Source organism: Lemur catta, chromosome 12, assembly GCF_020740605.2.
Source record: "Lemur catta isolate mLemCat1 chromosome 12, mLemCat1.pri, whole genome shotgun sequence".
NCBI lineage: Eukaryota > Metazoa > Chordata > Mammalia > Primates > Lemuridae > Lemur > Lemur catta.
Window position 1 is genome coordinate 57,522,763 of NC_059139.1, and position 22,708 is coordinate 57,545,470.

Here is a 22,708-nt window from a genome sequence, read left to right on the forward strand (position 1 = left end):
GTGCAATTCTGTCTAAAGCCTAGCAGCAGTACCACTTAACCAGGACTACACTGGAGGATTATAAACTTTGGCTTCTTCACTCTCCGCTTTTGTAAAAATCTCACTTCATGAATATTATTCCTCTCATTCCAGAATGAGAAGGAAACAAAAAACCCTAGACACGCAGCTTAAAATGTAAAGAATTACTATAGAGATGAGTATGCATATGCTAAGTATTGCCCTCAAATACCAAGATGTAATTAAAATGGTACCTACCTGCACGGAAAGCACAGCCTGGGATGCACTGAGACTGAGGGGGTGTCTGTATTTGTCGTTAGACTCCGGGCAGTTGAGTTTCTCAGTATTCCTTCAAGCCCATTTTCCTGAAAAATCTTGGCTTGATATACAGACATCCACAATTTGGTTCCAACTATTAATAGCTAACATTTGCTGAACACTTAGCATATGTAGGCACTATTCTAATTAATCCTGTGAGGAGTGAGCATTGTTACTCCAATTTCAATTTGAGAAACTGGCATGCAAAAGTTTAGGAACTTGCCAAGGTCACACAGAGGCAGCCGTGATTCACACTCAAGTAACTGGGTGTCACACCCTCTGCTTTTGTATGTTTATATCAGCTCATTTCAATTTGAATTAAACTTCTTGAACATACTTAACATCTATTTATATGGGCTCAATTAAAAGTGACCTAATAGGAAAATTATAAAACTGAGTATATGGCCAGGTGTAGTGGCATGCACCTATAGGCCCAGCTACTCAGGATACCGAGGCAGGAGGATTGCCTGAGTCTAGGAGTTTGAGATCATCCTGTATGACATAGCAAAACTCCACCTCAAAAACAGAATATTCCAATTTGCTGATACTTACCTATAGCAACTTAAAATTTGTATCTATCCACTCAAAAACCACATTGTTTTTTAAATCCACTTGGAAATGTTTCAAGTAAATACTTGAGAAAAACAAATAATTCACTGCCTCCAACTGACTAGCTCTCAGTGCCACAAAAGTTGAAGTACCTTCTACGGTTCAGTAGTAATGCACAAATAGCTAGGTATATCAGGAAGGCATGTGAAAAAGCCATTTATAAAGGTTTCTAGAGGGTAAAACACATTCCTTAAAACTAAGTTTTGGTTTTTGTGGTGCCTATTTTCAAAAAGCGTAGGTTTTGCCTATCATGTGTTAAACAATATAGGAAAATAAATTACAGCTTTAACTTGGCTACCATACTATAGAAAGACTAATTTGATTGATATGAGTCACGGTGGGGCAAGAATATCCAAACTGGCTCTTTTAAAGATGTTTTATTTTACATACAGCTACTATGAAAGGAAAAATATTTAAATAATGCATAGAAAAGTTTAACATATTTTGATGTCTTCCCATTATACTTTTTAAATAAAGTAAATGCCCAATATGCTTCCTACTTCTCTTGATTAGTTAGCATTGACAAGTCAAATTCAAATGGTTAGAGAGAATCTACCAGGTCATCGTCAGTCCATTCTTCCTAAGAAGGAAAAAAAAAAGTGGTAAGGGTAACATCTTGAAGCATAAGCAGTATTATTTACCTCCTTGCCTCCCTTCAGCAAAATTATCTCCTTTTACCTACGTGTATTACATAAGATAAATAAACCAGGAAAGTGTAGTAGTTCACACTTAGTAATATTGGCAGTATCTTACCAGACTACTCCAATGAGGCATAAAGGTAACAGGTGTGACCTTCTGCTTTTGTCTCTAATTTGCCAGGTATAATTTTAAAAAGAGGGTCAAGGTAAAAATCCTTGGAGAACCACGAAATAAAACTAATTTAGTATGTATGTGTATCCCTGCTGCCTTCTATGAACATAGGAAAGATTCTTCATTAAAGAATTATTTCAGAACAGGCTATGGCAGAAGTGAGAAAAATTTCTTTAATAATGGACAATGTACTGTACATAAGAAGTATGCAAAAAATGCAGACTTTAAAAACCCACACCTCTATCTCTAATGCTTATACTCTGGAACAATAACTTTTAACAATATGGCCACACCAAAATGTGTAACAAAAATAATTGATTTAAAATTCACTTTTGGAGTAAACATACCTCCTCATGTTTGGATTTCTTTGAGATATAATCATCATCTTCATAGCCTTTCCTCTTCTTCCTATAATTAAGCAACCAGCAGTAAGCAATTCAGTACTGGCAACAGAAACTAAAAAATATCTAAGAATAAACTTGCAGAGCCATATGAAATATTATATATGTACTGAAAAACAAGGCCTAGCTAAATAAAGATGCAGAGTTATGGATAGGAAGACAATATTTTTCAAATCAATATTTTTCAAAGCAATCTTTAAATTTGATTCAATTCTATTAAAATCCCAATAAAAATTTTTTTCATGGAACCTGTCAAGTCTGACACTAACCTGGGAAAGACTGTGGGAAAAATAGCAAAGAAAATCTGAAAAATGATGTTAGGGGACCTTGTCTAAGTTTTCATCAAAACACACCATTAAAAGCTATGATAATTAAAAGTGTGACATTAACATTTCAAGAAATCAGTGATCAAAATACTAGGAAAAAATTACTGTGTTTACTTAGGAATTTAATTTGTGATAAAAAGTATTTCAAATAACTAGGAAAAACATGAAATACTCAAAAATAGGCTACAACCAAAATAACTAAAAAAAATTATTAGAAGATGTCTTCCTCATACCATTCACAAATAATTCTAAGTGGTTTTAACAGCTAAACAAAAGGCAAAATAAATATTAAGGTAAGAAAAGGCATTCAGATGTAAAAGCATAAAGCAAAAGTAAATTATATATTAAAAAGTGAAATTAGCTGCATCATATATAAGAAGATGAGTACAATCTGCTCTCCTGATATATAACCATGGGTTCTGCATCCATGGATTCAATCAACTGTGGATTGACCATCTTTGAGAAAAAAAAAGTTTTGTCTGCAATGAGCATATACAGACTTTTTTTCTTGTCATTATTCCCTAAACAATACAGTATAACAACTATTTACATACATTTACATTATATTAGGTCTAGAGATGATATAAATATATGGGAGGACGTGCATAAGTTATGTGCAAATACTATGCCATTTTATATCAGGGACTTGAGCATCCATAGATTTTGGTATCAGCAGGAGGCCCTGGAACAAATCCGACACAGATAACAAGGATGACTATATACAGAATCTATAAAGCATTACAAATCACAAAATTAACACCAGAAAATTAGGTAAGGATTACAAATAAGCTATACAGAAAAAAATACAAGTGACTGTTAAACATGGAAACACCAATGTTTCAGTTACCAAGAAAATGCAAATTAAAATACCAATGTAAAACTATTTTTCACCCAGACTAGCACAAGTTTAAACATTGATAAATATTGTTTACAACATGTACAAAAACATTAATGCAAAGAAAAAACAACTTATTTTACACGTGCATGGGCAGCGAAAAGGCTGACAAAGGTACATACCAACTGGTGAGTTACTTCTAAGGTCGTGACTGAGATTTGGGTTTTGGTCAAAGGGAACTTTGGTTTTACTGGTACTGATTAACTTAGTGACAATGCAGTTTTGTGTAATGAAAAATAAAGGTAAAATAATTTTAAAAATCAAGGAAAAAACTATTTTGTTCTAAAGTAGTGCTACTCATAGTATGGACCATGGACCAGTGGTGGTCCATGAACTATTTCTAGTCTGCAGTGAGGTAAGTATAGGAATTGTGTGTTTAGAAACTTTTTTGCAATTTGAGAATAATTTTATGACTGTGGGATCGAATAAAATTTGAGCTTACATTTTTGTATGTCTTTTTTATTTCATTTTCCAGTAACTCATTTTTTATTGTATTTTACAAAAGTGTATATCTTTAATGAATTTTTTAAAAAAATCCTTCACAGTTTGAGAAATACTCAAATTTATAAAATTTACTTGGCACAGTATGAAACAGATGTCAACTTGGAGTAAAACATAAATTCTGGCAGTTAGGAATTTTGGATTATGGGCCATTCAGTTACCTAGCTAAAATGGCAGGATTAATAGTTCAATGTCTAGGGATTGATAGTTTTTCCTTAAAGAGCCAGACAGTAAATACTTTAGGTCTTGCAGGCCATATAGTCCCATTTCTGTCACAACTACCCAGCTTTTCTGCTACAGCATGAAAATAGCCATAGAAAATATGTAAATTAATGGGTCTGCTATGCTCCAACAGAACTGTATTTCTAAAACCAGGTGTTGGTCCAGATTTGGCTGGCGGGCCATAGTTTGCCAATCCCTGTTCTATTCCCATTTCAAAGTTAATGTGAAAAGAACATAATTATTGCTGTAATACTTTTATTCATTAAAATAAACATTTATTTCTCTGTAACCACTCTGAAACATTCATAGTAGTTACCACTGAAATCTAGGAGTGAAATCTACAACTTTCAAGTTCTGTGCTAAGCTATGCTTTGCAGTTATAACTATTAACTATAATCAAATAGTCTCATATTTTGCCTACATCATAAGTTCCTGGATATTCCACTACTACAACTTTATAGTTAAGGAATTTGAGTTATGTATACCTGATCTGAAGGCCCTGGAATGCTGTTCTGGGTTCTCACATATTCAGCAGCATATATTCACCAATTATAGAAATCAAAAGATCTCAAATGCATCTTAACTATAAGATATCACAGCTAACTCCTGTTAAATTTTAACAAGCTACAACTTTAGAATCAGAATGCATTCCACAGAAAACAGCAGTTTCAACATTCCTATCACCTGCTCAAATCCCCAAGTGCTTACACTCCTAAAAAAGTAGATCCTTCAAATTGCAAAGCATAAAATGTAAATTTTATGGTTTCCACGTTCAACTTATAAATCATTTAAGAGACATTAAGGGTGTTCCTATGGCTGCAAATAGAGATCTAAGAGCACATGTTCCTACTGATTTTGTCTTCAATATAAAGTTTGTCAATGAAAGAAAATATGCCAAGTTTCCCTACTCTAAGTCTGGAACAGTATACTTGGTCTTCAGACTAGATACTACACCTGCAAATAGATCAAAAATTAAAAGGGCAGAAAAAAGTTCAGTGGTTCCCTAGAAAGACCCTAATCCCTTAGATCCCACGAGGAATAACAGGAGAGGGCCTACAAGCCAAAGAACACATTAGTTACCGCAGGATCAGAACAGTATGATGAAAGCCAAACTATTCATTATTTGTTCAATCCCACCAGAAATGTCCACTCCATTAAAAAAAATGTGATTTAATGGGTCAGTTTTCCCCAGATGAGCAAACATTTACCAATGAAATGACTTATTTTAAGGACCAGCTGGACTGAATAACAGTTGTACCTATTCTTGAATAACACTGTCATGTTGACTTACGTAATCACATTAAGTGCAAGCTCAGCAGAATGACATCGCTCTAACTTCTGTTTCAGAACGGCAACTTCTTCCGATCTGGGTGGTTCATACTTCTTTACTAAGTTTCTCATGCCTATGTGGAGATAAAATGGATTTAAACTGAATAACAAAAAGCCTCATTCTCACACTAATGGAGCGGAATAATTTCTCATTTTGTTACAGGAAACAACACAACATTCTTGAAATGACATGATTGTTTGTATCAGGATTTGTCTCTGCATTAAAATCCAATATTAGTTCAAGTAATTACAGGTAATTACAGTCTCTACTGTAATTACTGTTCAGCCCATACCATGTACGGGATAAATATAAGCACAAGTATAACCTAGTCAGTGTTAATTTACTGCAAACAATACCGTGGTTACTTCTTGCTTAGTTTTGAGGCTTGTTTAAAAAAACCCTAAAAGTGAATATGCTTTGTTTCTTACCACTACCACATTCATAACATTTTATCCTACAGATAGTGGGCCAAGAATATACTTCTTGTTTACAAAGGAAACATTATCAACATGTTATAAAGGGAGAATGCTTAGTAAAAATGTGTCAATGATCTTTTACTTTAATAAAATGTAGCCTCTATACAAAAATGTCCTTTCTAGGTTAAAAGTAAAGTACTGTTATCAGTAACTTTCTAATTACAAAAACATCCTGTAGCTAATCTTGTTATTCAACTATAATAACCAAGGAATATCAATCTCAGATTTATTAGGGGAATGATGAGAGATCCAGGCCTTATTATTAGCCAGCCAAGTGCTCCATATGAGTAACTATACTACTGACTTATTTCGTGATGCAAATAAAACAGTATTTTCAATTGAATTAATACATATGACTCAACACCCTTAGGACAAACAACATCTATGTTCCAAAAAACTATGGATATCTTAACATCACTATAGCTCTGAGTATTTTATAAAGAGCTATTCTTATTTCATTTTAAGTGGAGCAAAATAAACTTTCTATTGAGAAGAAACCAGCAATAAAACTGTTAAGCCATGAAATCAGTACAGTGGATTATCTTTAAGGCCCTTTTGAAATAAAAGTACACTGGACTATCTTTAAGGCTCCTTTTACCTACTAAATTCTATGATCCTAATATCTATAGCAAAATCACAATTAGCTTTGGAAGTGAACCCTCTAGTGGTATAACTGCAAACCTACAGTTTATGATTCATAAATCACAAATCCATTGTTTGCAAACAGGGAAGCCCTCAAGATCACTTCAAGCAAATAATCAACAAATGATACATAACCTGAAGCATCGTAACTTTTAAAACATTTAAGATCACCAATCTTTTATTGTTTACTCAATATTTAATTAAATCACAAATCTAATTAATAAGACCAATTAGCCTAAAAGGTTTGAGAACAAACATGACTGACTTTTAATCCTCAAGAGTAGCCTAGTAACCATGAGCACTAAGTGTGCCATGGGTGAGAATAAAGAATGGAGAGTCCTGGCTAATCGGTTCAGTGGAGATTCTACTCAACCCTTAACACAGAACTCAATGCCAACGCTAATTACTTTTTGGTCTGGATAATTCTTTGTTATGAATGGCTGCATTAGTTTCCTGAGGCTGCTATTAAAATTACCACAAACTTGGTGGCTTAAAAAAACAGAAATGTATTCTTACTCTTATAGCCCAGGAGTCCAAAATCTGTTTGTTTCACTGGGCAACACTCTGGAGGCTCCAGGAAAGAATGCATTACATTCCTGTTCCGGCTTTTATGGTGGCTGCCAGCATCCTTTGGCTTACAGCCACATCACTCCAATTTCCAAGGCCAGCATCTTCCAAACATTGCTTTCTCTGATTTGTCAAGCCTCCCCCTACCTTTCTATTATAAGGACTACTGTGATCGCATTTAGTCCCCAGCTCGATAATTAACATCATCATCTCAAGATCCTTAACTTACCTGCAAACACCCCTCCCCCCGCCCCCCATTTTTTTGCTTTTTGCCATGTAAGGTCATACTCACAGGTTCCAGGGATTAAGACATGGATATCTTTTAGGGAACCATTTTTCAGCTTACCACAGGGGCTGCCCTGTGTACTATCTATCGTAGGATGTTTAGCAGCACTCTTCCCTCAGCTTACTAGATGCTGGTAGCAGCCACCACCATCCAAGTTGTGGCAGCCAAAAATGTCTTCAGACATTGCAAATATTGCCCCTGATTGAGACCCAGGGCATATGTACTATCAATTAACAAAATGACTAGAAAATGACATATGATTAACTCGTTAAAACTGATTTATCTACAAAATAGAAATTCCAAATTTAAACATTATGCTTAAGTTAGTACCTTTAGATCTTTTTCAGTGCCTGTCATATATTTGTTTATACTTTAAAAAGATCCTGTTTTCAATCTCTAAACCCTTTCTGAATCTGATTATATTTTCATTCTTCTCATAAATTCTATGTATGTGAAGACTACTTCCTTCCATGTACCTTCTATGTGTTCTCCACCAATGTATCTTTCTTTTATTTTTCTAAAATTTTTCTTTTAAGAGACAAGGTCTTGCTCTGCCGCCCAGGCTGGAGTGCAGTGGCATGATCACAGCTCACTGCAGTCTCAAACTCCCAGGCTCAAGTGATCCTCCTGCCTCAGCCTCCTGTTTTATTTTTTACTTTGGATCATTTACACCAAAACCGATGTTATCTTTTAAGCTTCCATAATATAGGAATTCAATGAAAATAAATATAGCAAAAATCTATGTTATATCTCAAGTTAAATACCAAGATAATATTTATAAAGTGTTCTGTTTTACTTACTTTTCATTATATCTAGTAAATGTGACAAGCAAGTTCTGTTCTCTCTTAGCATCAGACTCTCTGATAAATAACTGGTAAAGAAAGAAAAAAAGTTTTAATCTATTGAAAACATACAGCATATTAAGAAACATGACATCATAAATTTTCCCTCCTCCATGTTCCTCAACAGAAATTTTAAAATTAATTTGTTTTAAAAGTATTATTACATAATAATCCTTTGAAATCCATGAGTACAAGCTACTACTCCTACAGTCTTAAGGACTTACTACTACTTAGATTAAAAGATGTTTACCAAAGTTAGCTTAAATTTAGTAATATACATGTATAAGCATTCAGAGTGAAAATAATATGAAAATATCAGTAGAAATAGCCAATACTTATGCCATTTATATTATTTTATATAGAAACCCTATAAGTCTACCCTCATTTTAAAGATGAGGAATCTGAGTTACAGGGATGGACAAGTCATTACCCTGTACCTTGCCCAAACTCATAAAGCTAGGAAGTAGAAGAGCTGGGATTTAGCACTACTAATGATACTTTCTCCCCTTGATATTAAGGTCATTTTACCTGTAGTTGCATTTCTATGGAGCAACAGGCATTCAAACCAATGGCAATATCATCCTATGCTTTATAACTCTATTATATATTATTTGCATCAAGTCCAAATCAAAAGTGTTAATACTTTTCCATCAATGTGATATAAAACCCAATTACCTGTTTTTCTCAGAGCCACTAACAGCATGAAAATTATGAAAATAGTTTTTATATTTAAATTTTTAGTTACTCTGAGGTTTTATGTGCCTGAACTTGATTTACAATTGATAAAAGCCCAAGCCAACAGATACCCAAAGTATAAGTAGTTTTTCAAACATAAATGCAAAAAAATATTAATTTTTCTCTTGGGTGTAATAGTTATAAAAACAGAAAGCAATGCTTTAAGAATTTTTGTTGCTATCTTTTAAACTATCCAGATTATTTAAATTTTATTACAAACCTTTGATAAGTTTGATATTACATCATTGTCATCTATTGTGGGAATTAATTTTGGATATGGAAATCAATAACTCCCTTGATAACCAATGCATTTCTGGTTATAAATAATTCAAAATAACTAAATTAGTTTCTTCTTTTCCCCGTTTCTCCCTAGGACTCCACTCACTTTTGCCATCTTCCTTTGTTTCTATTTAATCTTCCTTTCCTTCTGATTTCTTAAGCCTAAGGGGGATACACTTCATTCTAAGAGTTAGCTGATCAGACTGTACTTCTGTGAAAGCTTAAGTTAGCAACTGTTAATCTCAACTGTGAATTAGAATTTTAACATTTTTGACGTTTAAGTCCACAGACAAGTAAGAACAGTTAAAGCGTCAAACTAGCAGATGAAAAATAAAGTTCTAAATCCACGAGAAAGAGAACCCAGAAGTAACAAAACATCCTATGAGTAATAATCTGAGGCATCATCCAGAGTATGACAACAGCACAAGAGTTTTCCCTTTTGAAATGAGCAATAAATGTAAACCCAAAAGTTTGCCTGTAAATCAGCTATAAGTTAAAAATGATTGGAAAGCATTTCCCTTAAGGACAAAAAAAAAAAAAAAAAAAAAAAAATCCAAATGTCTACAGTACCTGGGGATGCAACAAAAGCCTATTTAATTTGCAGAGAGCCAAAGGTACCACAATTTCAATTTTGCCTGTCTGGAATTATAACTAACTAAACTTCGGAGGTGACATAAACTCACATCTAGACATTGGAATGCTTCTTCCCACTATCTACACATAACTAAAATCTCACTACTGGAGAATTTGTATACATATTGCATAAGAGAAGATGCTTCAACAGATTAATTAAACTTTTGGTTATTTCAATTGTGAAAAATAAGCCTTTTTTCCCCTTATAGAATGGAAGTCCACACCTGAACTCCATAAACATCAATTATTTACATGGCTATCTTTCCTAAGACAGGGATTTACATCTTGTTTATTCTTATATTCCTACAGTACAGTGCATAGTAGTACATAGAAGCGCTCAATGTTTTCTTAGTAAACAAATGGAAGTATAAGTCACTATGGGATTAAATGTATATATTTATGTACAATTGGTAAGCTGTGTTTATACAGAAGCATATCATAAATAAAATATAAGCCTACAATCCCTTATCTTGGATGCAGATGCGTTTTGAAATTCACAATTGTTTGTGTCTTAGAAAAGCAACCTAGTATATATATAATGAAATATGAAACATCCCAGTGATGTCTGGAGCAGCATTCTGTAATCAGGAATATTAAGACTTCTGCAAAAAAAAACATAAATATTCCTATTAAGTGAAATAAAAACTAAATCACACCTATTCCTATTTTCTGCCACCTTATCAATGGATTCTGAAATTATGGAGAAGGGATTATAAACATGTAAAACAGTGTAACTTTAGAAAGTTTTACAATCTTTCTTGCTTAGCTATTTCTAGGAATGAAATCAAGCTGAACTTCAAAGGTCATAAATTCAGAAATTCAATGTAGAAACTAAAAAAAGTCTAATCTGCCACTAGGCTGTGCTTCAGTTAGTTATAAATGCATATGATAACAATTATGGGCACAGTAATTTAATCAGTGCATAAGATATTAAGAATGAAGTGAATTTAATTCATATAAAGTGTGTGTCACAGAGCTTTGTTCTCAGTGTGCATTTATATATTAGTTATTAGTATTTACAGTTCAATTACAATTCACTTGAACATCCCCTGAAGGTGTGGTCCCCAGCCCCTGCGCCCGGACCAGCACCAGTCCCTGGCCTGTGGCCTGCTAGGAAATCAGTCGGCACAGCAAGAGGTGAGCAGCTGGTGAGCCAGTGAAGCATCATCTGTATTTACAGCTGCTCTCCATTGTTCGTCATTCCTCCCACCCCCAGCACCAGTCCATGGAAAAATTAATTGTCTTCCATGAAACTTGGTCCCTGGTGCAAAAAGGTTGGGGACTGCTGCTCTAAAACATTATTTGTTCAATAAATCTTTACTCAATTCCATGTGTCACACATGCCCTATAGCAGGAGAAAAATGATAAAACAGATATATTGGCCGCACGAAAGTTGCTTACCCATTCATAAAACTTCTAAATTTGCCATATACTGATAGCTGTACCAGTCTCTCAAGTATCACCTGTTTTACTTCTACTATAATAATAAATGTATCCTCTTAGCTCAAAAATATTTTACTTAATTTTTAAAGATTTCCTTAAAAGGTGATTTCATTTCTTCTTTCACCAACCCTCCCAGCCACAAGGGATTTTAAGGACTATAGTCACAAATAAACCTTACTCAAAAACTCAGACTCTACAAATAAATAAACCGAGTGACTGAATCTGGCCTAAGTTAAAACACTAATTAATACCTTTCCATAGTAATTCCAGCCCTGGAGGCGCTAGATAAAATGGCAGTCAGGGCAATTTGGGAAGGTGTGTATAAAAGGTAAGCATCCGTCAAGGCAATTCTATTAAGAAAATCATCAGCTGTTTTCCTCAAAACCTCTGGATTCTCCAACATGCGATAGCGAGTCTGAAAAGAAAGTTTCAAATGTTACCATTTCTAAGGGTTTAATGGAGTAACAACAGTTCAAAAATACACAACCCATACTAAAAAAATATATGCTTTAAGATAACGTATCTCAAGTTCCCAGCACAGTACTTAACACCCTTCTCAATTTATGTTAATCCTTGCTCTGGGTCCTTTCCCACGTGAGGACCAACAAGAGGAAGTTAAGTAAGGGAGGCGAGGCTTTTAGAGATTCCACTGGATCTAATGTAGACCCAAGAATTACATAACCCCAGGTAAATGCTTCTGAGGCAATCCAAGTGATTCAAATGTAAGGCCACATTTAGGAACACACTTCATTTTTATATGAAATTCTTTCTACTTACAAGTTTACTTTTGGGAAGAAGTAAATGAAAATGCATCTTCATTTGGTTAGAACCTACTAGATTTCCCCATATATCTACAGAATTATTTTTAGAATATTCCCAAGAAATACGGAAAACGTCATACTTCCTGACAATTCTCCATATCCTTTAAGATTGCGGTCCTCAATCCTCGGGGCCACAGACCAGTACCAGTCCGTAGCCTGTTAGGGACTGGGCTGCAGAGCTCCCCCCGCCAAACCCCCTGTGGAAAATTGTCTTCCATGAAACAGTCCCTGGTGCCAAAAAGGATGGGTACCCATGCTTTAAGATGAACCCTAAATCCTAAACACTCAGATTGATTTCAGATATCCACATTCAACATCTGAAGAAGAAATCTTTTTCTACACTCTGAAACAAAATATCTTGAATCAAATGTGCAGTCACACCTAGGCCTTGTCATCATTCTAAAATGACTGACCCCTGATATGACACATTCAGACACTCCACTCTAACCACAAATACCCCTTTTCCCAGCACAGTTGCTCAATTAATTCACAGCCGTTCTCCCTCCTCAGAACCTTTGGTCATTTATTCCTATACTTGCTCCCACTCGCCAGTGTCCTCTGGTCTTCATTTCCCTGCCCCAATATGCTTCCAACACATTTCTGGCAAAACTCCAATATCAGTTAAATCCAACCAACCTTTTGGTTTCAACTATATCTGGGTATTGCTAGAGAAAACCATACAACCAAGAGTTACTACAATGTTACTAAAAATTCACGTTCACTGACCTCAGCAAGCCTCTTAAACACTGTCTAGCAATGATAATGTTTCCACAGAAAATTTATTCTCCCATTTTTTAATGACTAAACATTTTATACCTGTTTATAAACATTTTATACCTATTTCAATGTCCCTCTGTTAAAAGAAAAAGCTATTATTCCCTGTAAGGCCAGTTCTCTTACTTTGCTTCGAATCCCATGCCAACCCCTTCTACCTTACTCCAAAGAGAATATTTTCCACTTTTCTCTTTAATCTTTCTCTACTATGAGCTTCCTGTATCAGCATTTAAATATATATCAGTGTCTTTCATAAAACAAAGCACAACAACAAAAAAACTCTCCCTCTGCCAGTAACCTGGGGGTTCTTCCTCTGTCCTCACTCTCTATATGCATTGAAAACCCCTGGTTCTATTGAATCTACCTACTACAGGTTAAGCATCCCGAATGCAAAACTCCAAAATGCTCCAAAATCCAAAATTTTCTGAGCACCAACATGACACTTAAAGGACATTCTCATCGGTGCATATTGGATTTTGCTGAGATATTCAACCACTAAGTACAATGCAAACATTTAAAAATCCATCATTAGTCATCAGAGAAATGCAAATCAAAACTACAATGAGATACCATCTAATCTCATTTAACTCCAGTTAAAATGGCTTTTATCAAAGAGACAGGCAATAACAAATGCTGGCAAGGATACGGAGAAAGGGGAATCCTTGTACACTGTTGGTAGGAATGTAAATTAGCACAACCACCATGGAGAACAGTATGGAGGTTCCTCAAAAAACCAAAAATAGAACTATCATATGATCCAGCAATACCACTGCTGAGTATATACCCAAAGGAGGGGAATTCAGTATACAGAAAAGATCTACACTCCCATTTTTATTGCTACACTATTCACAATAGGCAAGATTTGGAATCAACGTAAGTGTCCATCAGCAGATGAATAGAAAAAGAAAATGCAGAACATATACACAATGGAATATTATGTAACCACAAAAAGAATGAAATCCTGCCATTTACAACAACCTGGATGGAACTAGAGAACATTATGTTAAGTGAAACAAGCCAAGCGCAGAAAGACAAATCTCTTATATTTTTATTCATGTGTGGGAGCTAAATATTAAAAACAATTGATCTCATGGAGACAGAGAACAGAATGATGGTTACAAGAGGCTGGGAAGAGTAGTGGAGGGAATAAAGTGGGGACAGTTAATGGGTACAAAAATATAGTAAGATAATTACATAGAATGAACAATATTTGATAGCACAACAAAGTGACTACAATCAACAATGTTAGGGTATACTTTAAAATAACTCAAAGAATGGAATTGGAATGTTTCTAACACAAAGAAATGATAAATTTGGATACCCAAATTACCCTAATTCACACTGTATGCCTGTATCAAAGCATCACATAAACCTTATAAATACATACCACGATTATGTACCCATAATTAAAAATAAATTAAAAAAACACAAATATATAAAAAAAAAAACCATCTGAAATCTGAAACACTTCTGATCCCAAGCTTTTTGGATAAGGCATATTCTCAACCTATACCTCTGAAGCCCAGGAGCTCTCACTATATGTACTGCCATTATATAAATCAAGCCAACAACCATCTTTTGCCTAGACTTCTCTAACAGCACCCTGTTACTCCTTAATCCATTCTCTACCTTATGCCTGATACATACAGATGTGCAATAAATATCCAACGCAGATTGATGTATGAGGTTGCCAGTAGGAGTTTTTAAAGCTGAAAACCTTATCATACCACTATGTAAACTTAAAACTTTCACTGGCTTCCCTTTGCTTTATTCAACATCTTTAGCATTGTCTCCAGAGTCTATACTCTGCCTTCCACTCAGGCAGCAGCACTCTGTTGCACTCTTTCCCTGCTCTCCGGGCTCTGTTTAGGTTCTTTAGCACACCATGATTTCTTAAATCTGAGCCTCTGACCAGGTAGGTCTTGCTCCTAATTTCACTTTTAATGACACTGTCTCAGAAATGTTTTCCTTACTCCTTAATCTGTTATCTCCTCTAAAGTAATCTTGTATTTCTCCCTCTGTAACATTTAGCACACTGGGCATATAACATTTGTCTAAAACCAATAGATTGTAAGGTCCATGAAAGTTGAGATTACTCTTATTTCTGGTTACATCCTCAAGCACAATGTTTGGAACACAGAAGGTACCCAAATTGAGCTGCCAGTACACTCAGACTATCCAACTTCTCTTTTAGGGCCAAAACAAATTAAGATACTTTTGTCAATGTTTACTTATATTTTTGATGCCTCCACAGTGACACAAGTTCACTAAGCATTAAAAATAGAAGTCACTTAGCAAACTTCTAATTTAAAATTAAGACTTTTTTAATGGCTCTTTAAAGTATCAGGCCCAGATCCATGATAATATTCCTCAAAGTTTTAAGAGTTATCTTAAATCTTTAAAAGCGTTATTCTAAACACTCAATGGTGTTCATTATGATCCCGGGACCAGAATTTGCAGATCACTTAACCAGAAACTCTGGAAGTCCCATCCAATCTCTGTTAACAGTTTCTCCAGGTGACTCTTAGGCACCCAATAGTGAAGGTGGGAAACTACTGCCCTACAGATGCAGGCCAGACTCAAGGGTTGCATCCAGGCTGTAACAATTAGGATGATTACAAGTTATAAAACTTGGGATTCTTTTGGTTAAAGAACAATGGCAAAGGAAAACATACTATTAGTTAACTTTCTACCAACAAAGTTACCTTTAAATCAATGAGGAAGCCCTCAAATGGTCTGTAAGGATTATGGACAATAAGGTGGAAATTAAGTTGCTGTATAAGTAGTAGTTCATATTCCAAAATCTGTTCAAGTGCCTTCTCCTGTCCAAGAGGACTCTCCCGAAGGTTTCCAACAAATTGAGGACTGGATACATTGAATTCATCCACTTTGCAGGCCAAAAACACACAAGTGAGCCTAGAGGGAAAAAATAGGGGGGAGGAGATGGAGGCACATGCATATATTAATATTTAATAATGTAATATTAATATTTAATACTTTGAGACATACCTAAATATTTTCTGTGAGTATATTCTAAAATTGCCTAATTGTCACAAGTGACTATGCTAGATATTGCAGGAAATTAAAAAAAGACAGCTCCTGTTCAAACTTTTATCCATTAGGAGATATCAGATAAACTATAAAATTAGGTTGAATCATCTAATATTACCACAACGTTCAACCATCATTGACTCAATGGCAGTTTCACATAGTTCAACCTAAATAAGGAAAAGCAAATTAACTGAGGAGGAAGAGTACACAGTACTGTGAGATGTAGATGGAAGAGTGAACAATAAAACAGTACACACAGACGTACCATATGAGTGTGGGAACAAAAGTAGGTTAAAGGAACATTGTGGAAAGTCACCAGTGAACATCTCTTAGGGCATGTGATTAGGGGATTATTACCTCAGGGACAAATCTATGAAATTCACCTGGCTATTTTGTGAACTTCAGAGTGAGAAGCTGTAAGAGTAAAAAAGCTACTAAAAAAATCAAGATTGGAACTAAAACCAAGGGCCTAACCTTGACTGGTAGAAATGGGATTGGAAGAAAAGAGAAAATGAACAGGGACAGTATGATTTACAGGTAGCTCTTTGATAAGTCTCACACTAATTTCATCTTTATCTTTAATGATAAGCAGAGTGCTTACCAGATAGCAGAAACAAAATAGACCTTTGTTCAACTGAAATGAATATGAAGTTATAGGATCTGTAAACTAACTGGGTATGGAGGGAGAAGAGTCACCACAAATGATTCTCAGTCTAAATAACTGGGAAGAACAAAGGTGTTATTAACAGAAAGAAATATTAGAGAAGAAGCTGGTTTGAGAAAAACAGAATTTCAATTTGGACAAGGTGAAGTTCAGATGCCATCAATATTACAGGAGGTATAGGTAAATAGAGGTCTTAAGTTCTGAATGGCAAAAAAGAATGCAAATCTAAGTTACCCTTTATTAGGAAGTCAGTTCTCTCGTTTATCCCTCAAACCCAAAATGCTCAAAGAGTATAAAAGTCTTCTTAAATGAAAACAATACATTAGGTAGACTTATTATACTTACATTATTATCCGGGGGTGATATTCCATTACTGAGTTATTAAGATAAAAACGCTTGAAATACATACAAGCTGTACCCTAAGATTTAAAAAATACGTTATCAGGATCTATTTGCACATATGTACCATGTTAAATTTTGTGAAAAAGAACTTATTTATGCAAAAGTTTCTTTGAAAATGTTCTCCATAAACATACTAACACTTGTTAATTCTTTAATCAAAATAATGAATTACTATAGAAATGTCATAGCCAAAAGCCCCTTTCCCACCCTTTAGTTGTTCATCCCCAGGCCACCCTGGGTAATCCTTCCTATGGTCACTAGATTTAAAACAATACGTGTGTGTGTGTGTGTGTGTGTATTTTAGAATTCAGATCATCAAAAATGTCTTGAATTAGAAAAATTCAAGGAGAAAAATACAAACATTCACAGATTAACAAATCAGTCTTGTAAAAATATTGATAGAATAACATGGTTGGGCAATAAGCCTTCTCTCTAAATCCACTCCAGATTTGTGATATAACCATGATCATTGTTGTCAAACTGAACTGTAGAAGCAGCATATACCATTTACTGAATGCATCCCATGTGCCAGACTGTGCCAAGCACAAAACTATTGTTCTTATTTTAATCCTTACAACAGCTTGGTGAAGTATCACTATCTCTACTTTACAGAGAAGGAAAATGAGCATCAATGAGGTTAACTGACTTATTTGAGGAAACATTTAATAAGGAACAGGACTGAATTCAACTGAGACCTACCTGTACTTTCAACCATACATCATTTGGCTAGAACCAATAAAATAACCACTTATCTATTTTCAAGATGGAAAAAAGCGTATTTACTTTTAAATATTTTATAAGTTTAGTTTTGTAACACTTTATGGGCAACAAAATCAAAATTCTCCACCGATCATAAACATGTTTTATAAAGTTACATTCCATACATAAATTCATTCAAGGGTCAGTTTCTTCATCTGATAAGACTCCTTAAATCTACTGCCTCCTTTTACAGTTAACTAATATCCAGTATATCTAAAATTCTTTATGAATCTTTTATCTTTCAGATAGAGGTCTAGTAAACTAAGAAAAAGAAAACATATTATAGACAATATTTTCAATATATTTCAATTTTTTCAACTATAAAAATGGAGATAACAATCCTACAGGGTTATTCTCTATTGGGTCATAAGGTAGTCACTCCGTATAACTTTAAAACAACATAGACTTTCACTTAAGATAGACTTTTACTTGATCTTCACAATAAACCTGTGAGATAATAAGGTAAAAATATTTTACACACCCTCTCACCCTAGCTTTTTTCTTTATCTTTCAATTTTTTAATCTCAGCTACTTGTTTCTCCTCACCATTGCCCATCCCAGCAAAAAACAAACAGGTTCTCAGAGCCAAACATCTAAAAAAGCTGTAACACAATCTCCATCTTCTACTAATCAAAGTTTAAAAAAATCTTGTGGAATCAACTTCAGCTGGGGCATATGATTACAACTGTGGAATTATTATTTCAAACATGTGTGTCATAGAGTTGAAAAAGCACTCATCTATATTCTAGTCCCAGTTCTACTGCTCAGTAGTTGAGAACTTGGAGGGAAAAGTAATTTAATTTTTTCTTTCTCTATTAAAGGAGGGTGTTACAACATGTCCAGCAGACCTCAATTCTTTTGACTGCGAAATGAGACTTGAAATAATTTTTAAGACATGATATAATAACTTGTTATTTAAGGCCTTTATTGAAAAATACATAATGTGACAAAAATTGAACAAATATAACTAAGGTGAATTTTTGAGAGTAGAATGGATAGTGAATTAAGTTACAAATTTATAAGAGGACAGATTTCATAAGCCAGCTACAGGACATTATAGTTCAGCACTATCATAACTTACCACGACAGACCTTGGCATTGCTGGTTTAAACACAGAACAGAATTCCAATAATCTTTTCTCATAGTATTTGCAGAGGGTCATTTCTTCATGAGGCTCAAGGAAGACTGGATCATTTGGAAGAACCTTTAAATCAAAATTACAACACAAGTTCAGTGAATTAAACAATCATAATACATTTTTCTCTGTCCAGATTAAATTTAGCTTATAGTTTCCAAAGGGAAGTATACTATGCCTCGTTTTCTCTTTAGAGATTTGCTAATCATTATAACAAACAGCTTTAGGAAAATATTTAACAAATGAAAACCATATCCTCATTTCACAACTTCTCAGCAGGTCAGCTGGACATTTGCCTAATTAAGGTATAAACAATCATGACAGAGTGAATGCACCTGCTCAGAAGTTTGACGTCATTATTGACAAATTTAAAAGAGACAGACATTTCTGATGGTTGGAAAGCTTCCAACACCCCTTTCTGGGTCAATCATTATGTCACAAAAGTTGACGTAAAAAACAGCAAATGTCTCAATAAATTTCTGCTATTTTAAGGTATACAGCTTGTGATTTTGTTTTAATGCAGCCCTAGGAGACTAATACAGGTGCTAAAATCTGTGATATGAAATACATGTGAATTAAAAGTAAAGTAGCTCAGTAGCAACAATTTGAAGACATGGAACACCTGCTGAAGTGACACCAGTGGGAGAACGGGTGGTGGACCTTGTAAGGAAGTTTGAACTAGGACGGGAACTCTAACAAAAAGGGCTTGGCTAGAGGGCCACAGTACAAACCATCATCAGTCAATTGGTTTGTGCCAACAACCTCTTGTCTACCTCCCACACCCAACCCATTCACCAACACGTTGCCAAAGGGCTCTTTCTAGGTCGGAAATCTGCTAATTTACCATTCTAAATCTTCCGAAGGTTCCCTATCCTTTCTGTATAAATCTCTACCTCCTTCCTTCTGCTTACAAGTTCCCTTTCTATCCCCTCAAGCCATTCCTGCACAGGCACTCCGGCCACACACGACCACGAGCATTCCACGTGCCCGCCTTGTAACCTCCCACTTTGCACCTGTGGCTCTGTCTGCCTGGAACGCTCTTTTCTCGTCTTCTCAGCATGAGCTACTGGGAAAAGGCTTCCCCGACATCAACGCTTGAAAAGTGAATGGCTCTTGCCCGGAACTACCTTGGCATCCTACAAAATCTCCTCTTCGCCTTGAAGACCGGTTACAGCTGTCTCCCATTCAACCACGGGGATGGCGCAGCTTGTCTCTGTACCCACAGAACCCGGCAAAGTGATCCCCTATTTCAAAAGATGAACGCACTCTGCGCCGCGGAAGCAGAGGCGGCAGGGAATGAAACTGTGCTGGAAGCCAGAGGAGCTCCCGCAGCTGCTCAGAATTTAGAGACGGCGGCAAGTGTGCAGCCGCCAGTTACCTCACCTTCCCGTTTGCCACCGCTTTGCATTTGAATTTGCGGTTGGCGTCGGCCCGCAGTCGTGCCAGCTGCTCCTCACTAGAGAAAGTCCAGTGCCGCTTCTGGCTACTGTTGTGGTACATCGTGGAGTCAGAGACCAGGCCCCGAGAGCCTACAGAAAAAGACCCCAAAAGCAACAACACCGTAGCACGAAGCAGCTATGCCCGGGACCAACATCCCGCGGAAGCCTAGAGCATCCAGCGGGCGCGGGCGCGCTGACGTCACGATCACGTGGGGCGCCCGTCCGCAGGCGCATTTCCGGCGCGCACTGGCAGGAGACCGTCTCTGGCGTTCCCAGGCCGGGCTCGGGCCACGCAAGTGGGCGGAGCCAGCGGAGTGCTCTTTCCTTTCTGTGGGCCCGGCCTAAAGCTCCGTCTTTCCCAGGCAATATCTTAAAGGGGAAGAGTTAGGCAAGGGTGTCCAAATGAGGCGTGAATTCAGAGTATGGAGGTGGCTGACCTAAATTTACATGGGGTTATCAGAAGTGGGAAAGGCGCTTGGGAAGGTGTCAGTTTTTAAATAAGGGCCTCACTGAGAAGTTGACATTTGTGCAAAGGCTTGAAAGAGTTTGAGGGGGTAGTAGGCCCGTCAGTCATCTGGAGGCAGATCAGAGAGGCGTTAAGTCTTAAAGCAGAAGTATTCGTGGCTCCTTTAAGAAGGGAGTGTTGTTGGAACACCGCCAAAAATCACGGAGATTGGCACGCGGTTGGAAAACTAGAAGCAGTGAACATGTGTTGGCCCTTGCTGTTCTGTCCCTTGTGACCTTGTCCGTTCTTTCCCTGTGTTATTTTACTTACCCCTCAAATGACAATTAGTCAGACCTCTTCCTCTGTTTCCATCTCTGAAACCAAATATATTGTAGTTTTAGGGTTTTCTTGAGATTCCCGTCTTCATTAATGGCTATAGGGAGCCTGACAATAAGCTATCATTAACACAAAATTTACAATTTTTTAATTATTAGGACTTCTAAAATTTCATTTGAGGTACACAACTTACATTGATTCTGAAAGCCTTTACTAGTTTGTCCCACTTAGGCATAACATTTTCCTGTGTATCACACATCCAGTCAGAAAGATAGATTTACGTATAGCAAATAGTTTTTCTAAAAATGAAAAAATAAACATCAGATAAAGATGATGAGACCCAGAGAGTTTAGGTCTTGAAAAGCCCACAGAGATAAAGAGAAGTGGCAGGATAGTTTTAATTGTCCTTTCTATGAAAATGTTTTTGGAGGCTTAAGAAAGGGAGATTTATTTCTTTTTGTTTCATTTTGTTGAGTGCAGTTGAGGGTAGAGTTTGCCACAAGGCCTGCTATTAATAGTTAGGTGGTAGTGGCTATGGTGATGGGGACACAAAAATGACTATCTCATAGTCCCTGTCCCAGGGTCCTTAGAGTACAGTGAAATGGTTATAATATATACATAAACAATCTCCTCTCAATGACAGTAATCTTGGATCGGGCTGACCAAAACTTTAGTCAAGCTCCCTGAAGTTCTCTGCTTGACTAGGCCCAAACTTGGGCTTTCCTCTCTGTTCTTGTACAGATGCTCATCAGTTTATGATGGAGTTACAGCCTGTTGTAAGTTGAAAATATCATTAAGTTGAAAATACATTTAATACATTTAACCTGCCAAATATCCCAGCTTGTCCTACCCTACCTTCAATGTGCTAAGAACACTAACCTTAACCTACAGTCAGGCAATATATAGTTAGCTCACTCCCACTGCCTAGCATCAGGAGAGAATATCAAAAGATCAAAATTCAAAGAACAGTTTCTACTGAATGTGTATTCCCTTTGCTCCATCATAAAGTTAAACCATCATAAGTTGGGGACCATCTGTAGAATCCAGTTTGAGCAAAAATCCTGCCAAGTCAATTTAATGGAAATCCGCCCCTCCCTTGGTATCTGACCACCCTCAATATATTAGCACCCTGGCCTGCCTTCTGCAATAATCCTATCAAATCAGCTTAGCCAGAAATCACTTATCCTTGAGGTTTCCTGTAATTTTCCATCTGCAGTCCCCCCCACCCCCAGGCTGCTCCTTGGTTATAATTCCCTCCTTGTCCTTCTTGGAGTCAAAGTTGAGTCCAATCTTTCTCCCCACTGTAGAACCCCATTGCTGTGGTCCCTATACCTATCTCCATGGTCCTCTTTGAATAAAGTCTGTCTTACCCTTTTTAACAAGTATCGTGAACAATTTTTTTCTTTAACAGGGCCTAAGAGGGACCTGAGTAATAAAATTTCTGATGTTTGATTGTTGATGCTGGGTGCAAATGTAAACAAGACCTTTATGTGGTTTGAATCCAGTGGAATACCCAGAGATTAGTTAGTTCAACTCCTCTAGCCATGGCTCTGCCTGAAAGGTTAGTGTC

At 36.2% G+C, this 22,708-nt stretch overlaps 1 protein-coding gene across 1 annotated transcript; it reads right to left on the reverse strand.

The window, feature by feature from the left end:
• Positions 1–1,281: 1,281 nt before the first annotated feature.
• On the reverse strand, positions 1,282–20,616 carry CCNH (cyclin H). Its single transcript, XM_045566233.1, has 9 exons — positions 20,302–20,616; positions 18,865–18,987; positions 16,968–17,041; positions 15,613–15,823; positions 11,564–11,727; positions 8,181–8,251; positions 5,371–5,482; positions 2,082–2,142; positions 1,282–1,504 (listed from the first exon to the last, which is right to left on the reverse strand). The coding sequence occupies exons 1-9, from the start codon at positions 20,416–20,418 to the stop codon at positions 1,466–1,468; spliced, it is 972 nt and encodes a 323-aa protein (XP_045422189.1). The 5' UTR covers positions 20,419–20,616; the 3' UTR covers positions 1,282–1,465.
• Between the last annotated feature and the right edge of the window lie 2,092 nt (positions 20,617–22,708).

What these genes read in the sequence shown, in the direction of transcription:
- CCNH (XM_045566233.1), bottom strand. Translation starts at nt 20,418, where the DNA reads ATGTACCACAACAGTAGCCAGAAGCGGCACTGGACTTTCTCTAGTGAG. An exon ending in TTTACTAGATATAATGAAAA is followed by an intron (nt 5,483 to 8,180) that starts GTAAGTAAAACA and finishes ATCTCCACATAG; the next exon opens with GCATGAGAAACTTAGTAAAG. An exon ending in AGAAATCCAAACATGAGGAG is followed by an intron (nt 1,505 to 2,081) that starts GTATGTTTACTC and finishes TTTCCTTCTTAG; the next exon opens with GAAGAATGGACTGACGATGA.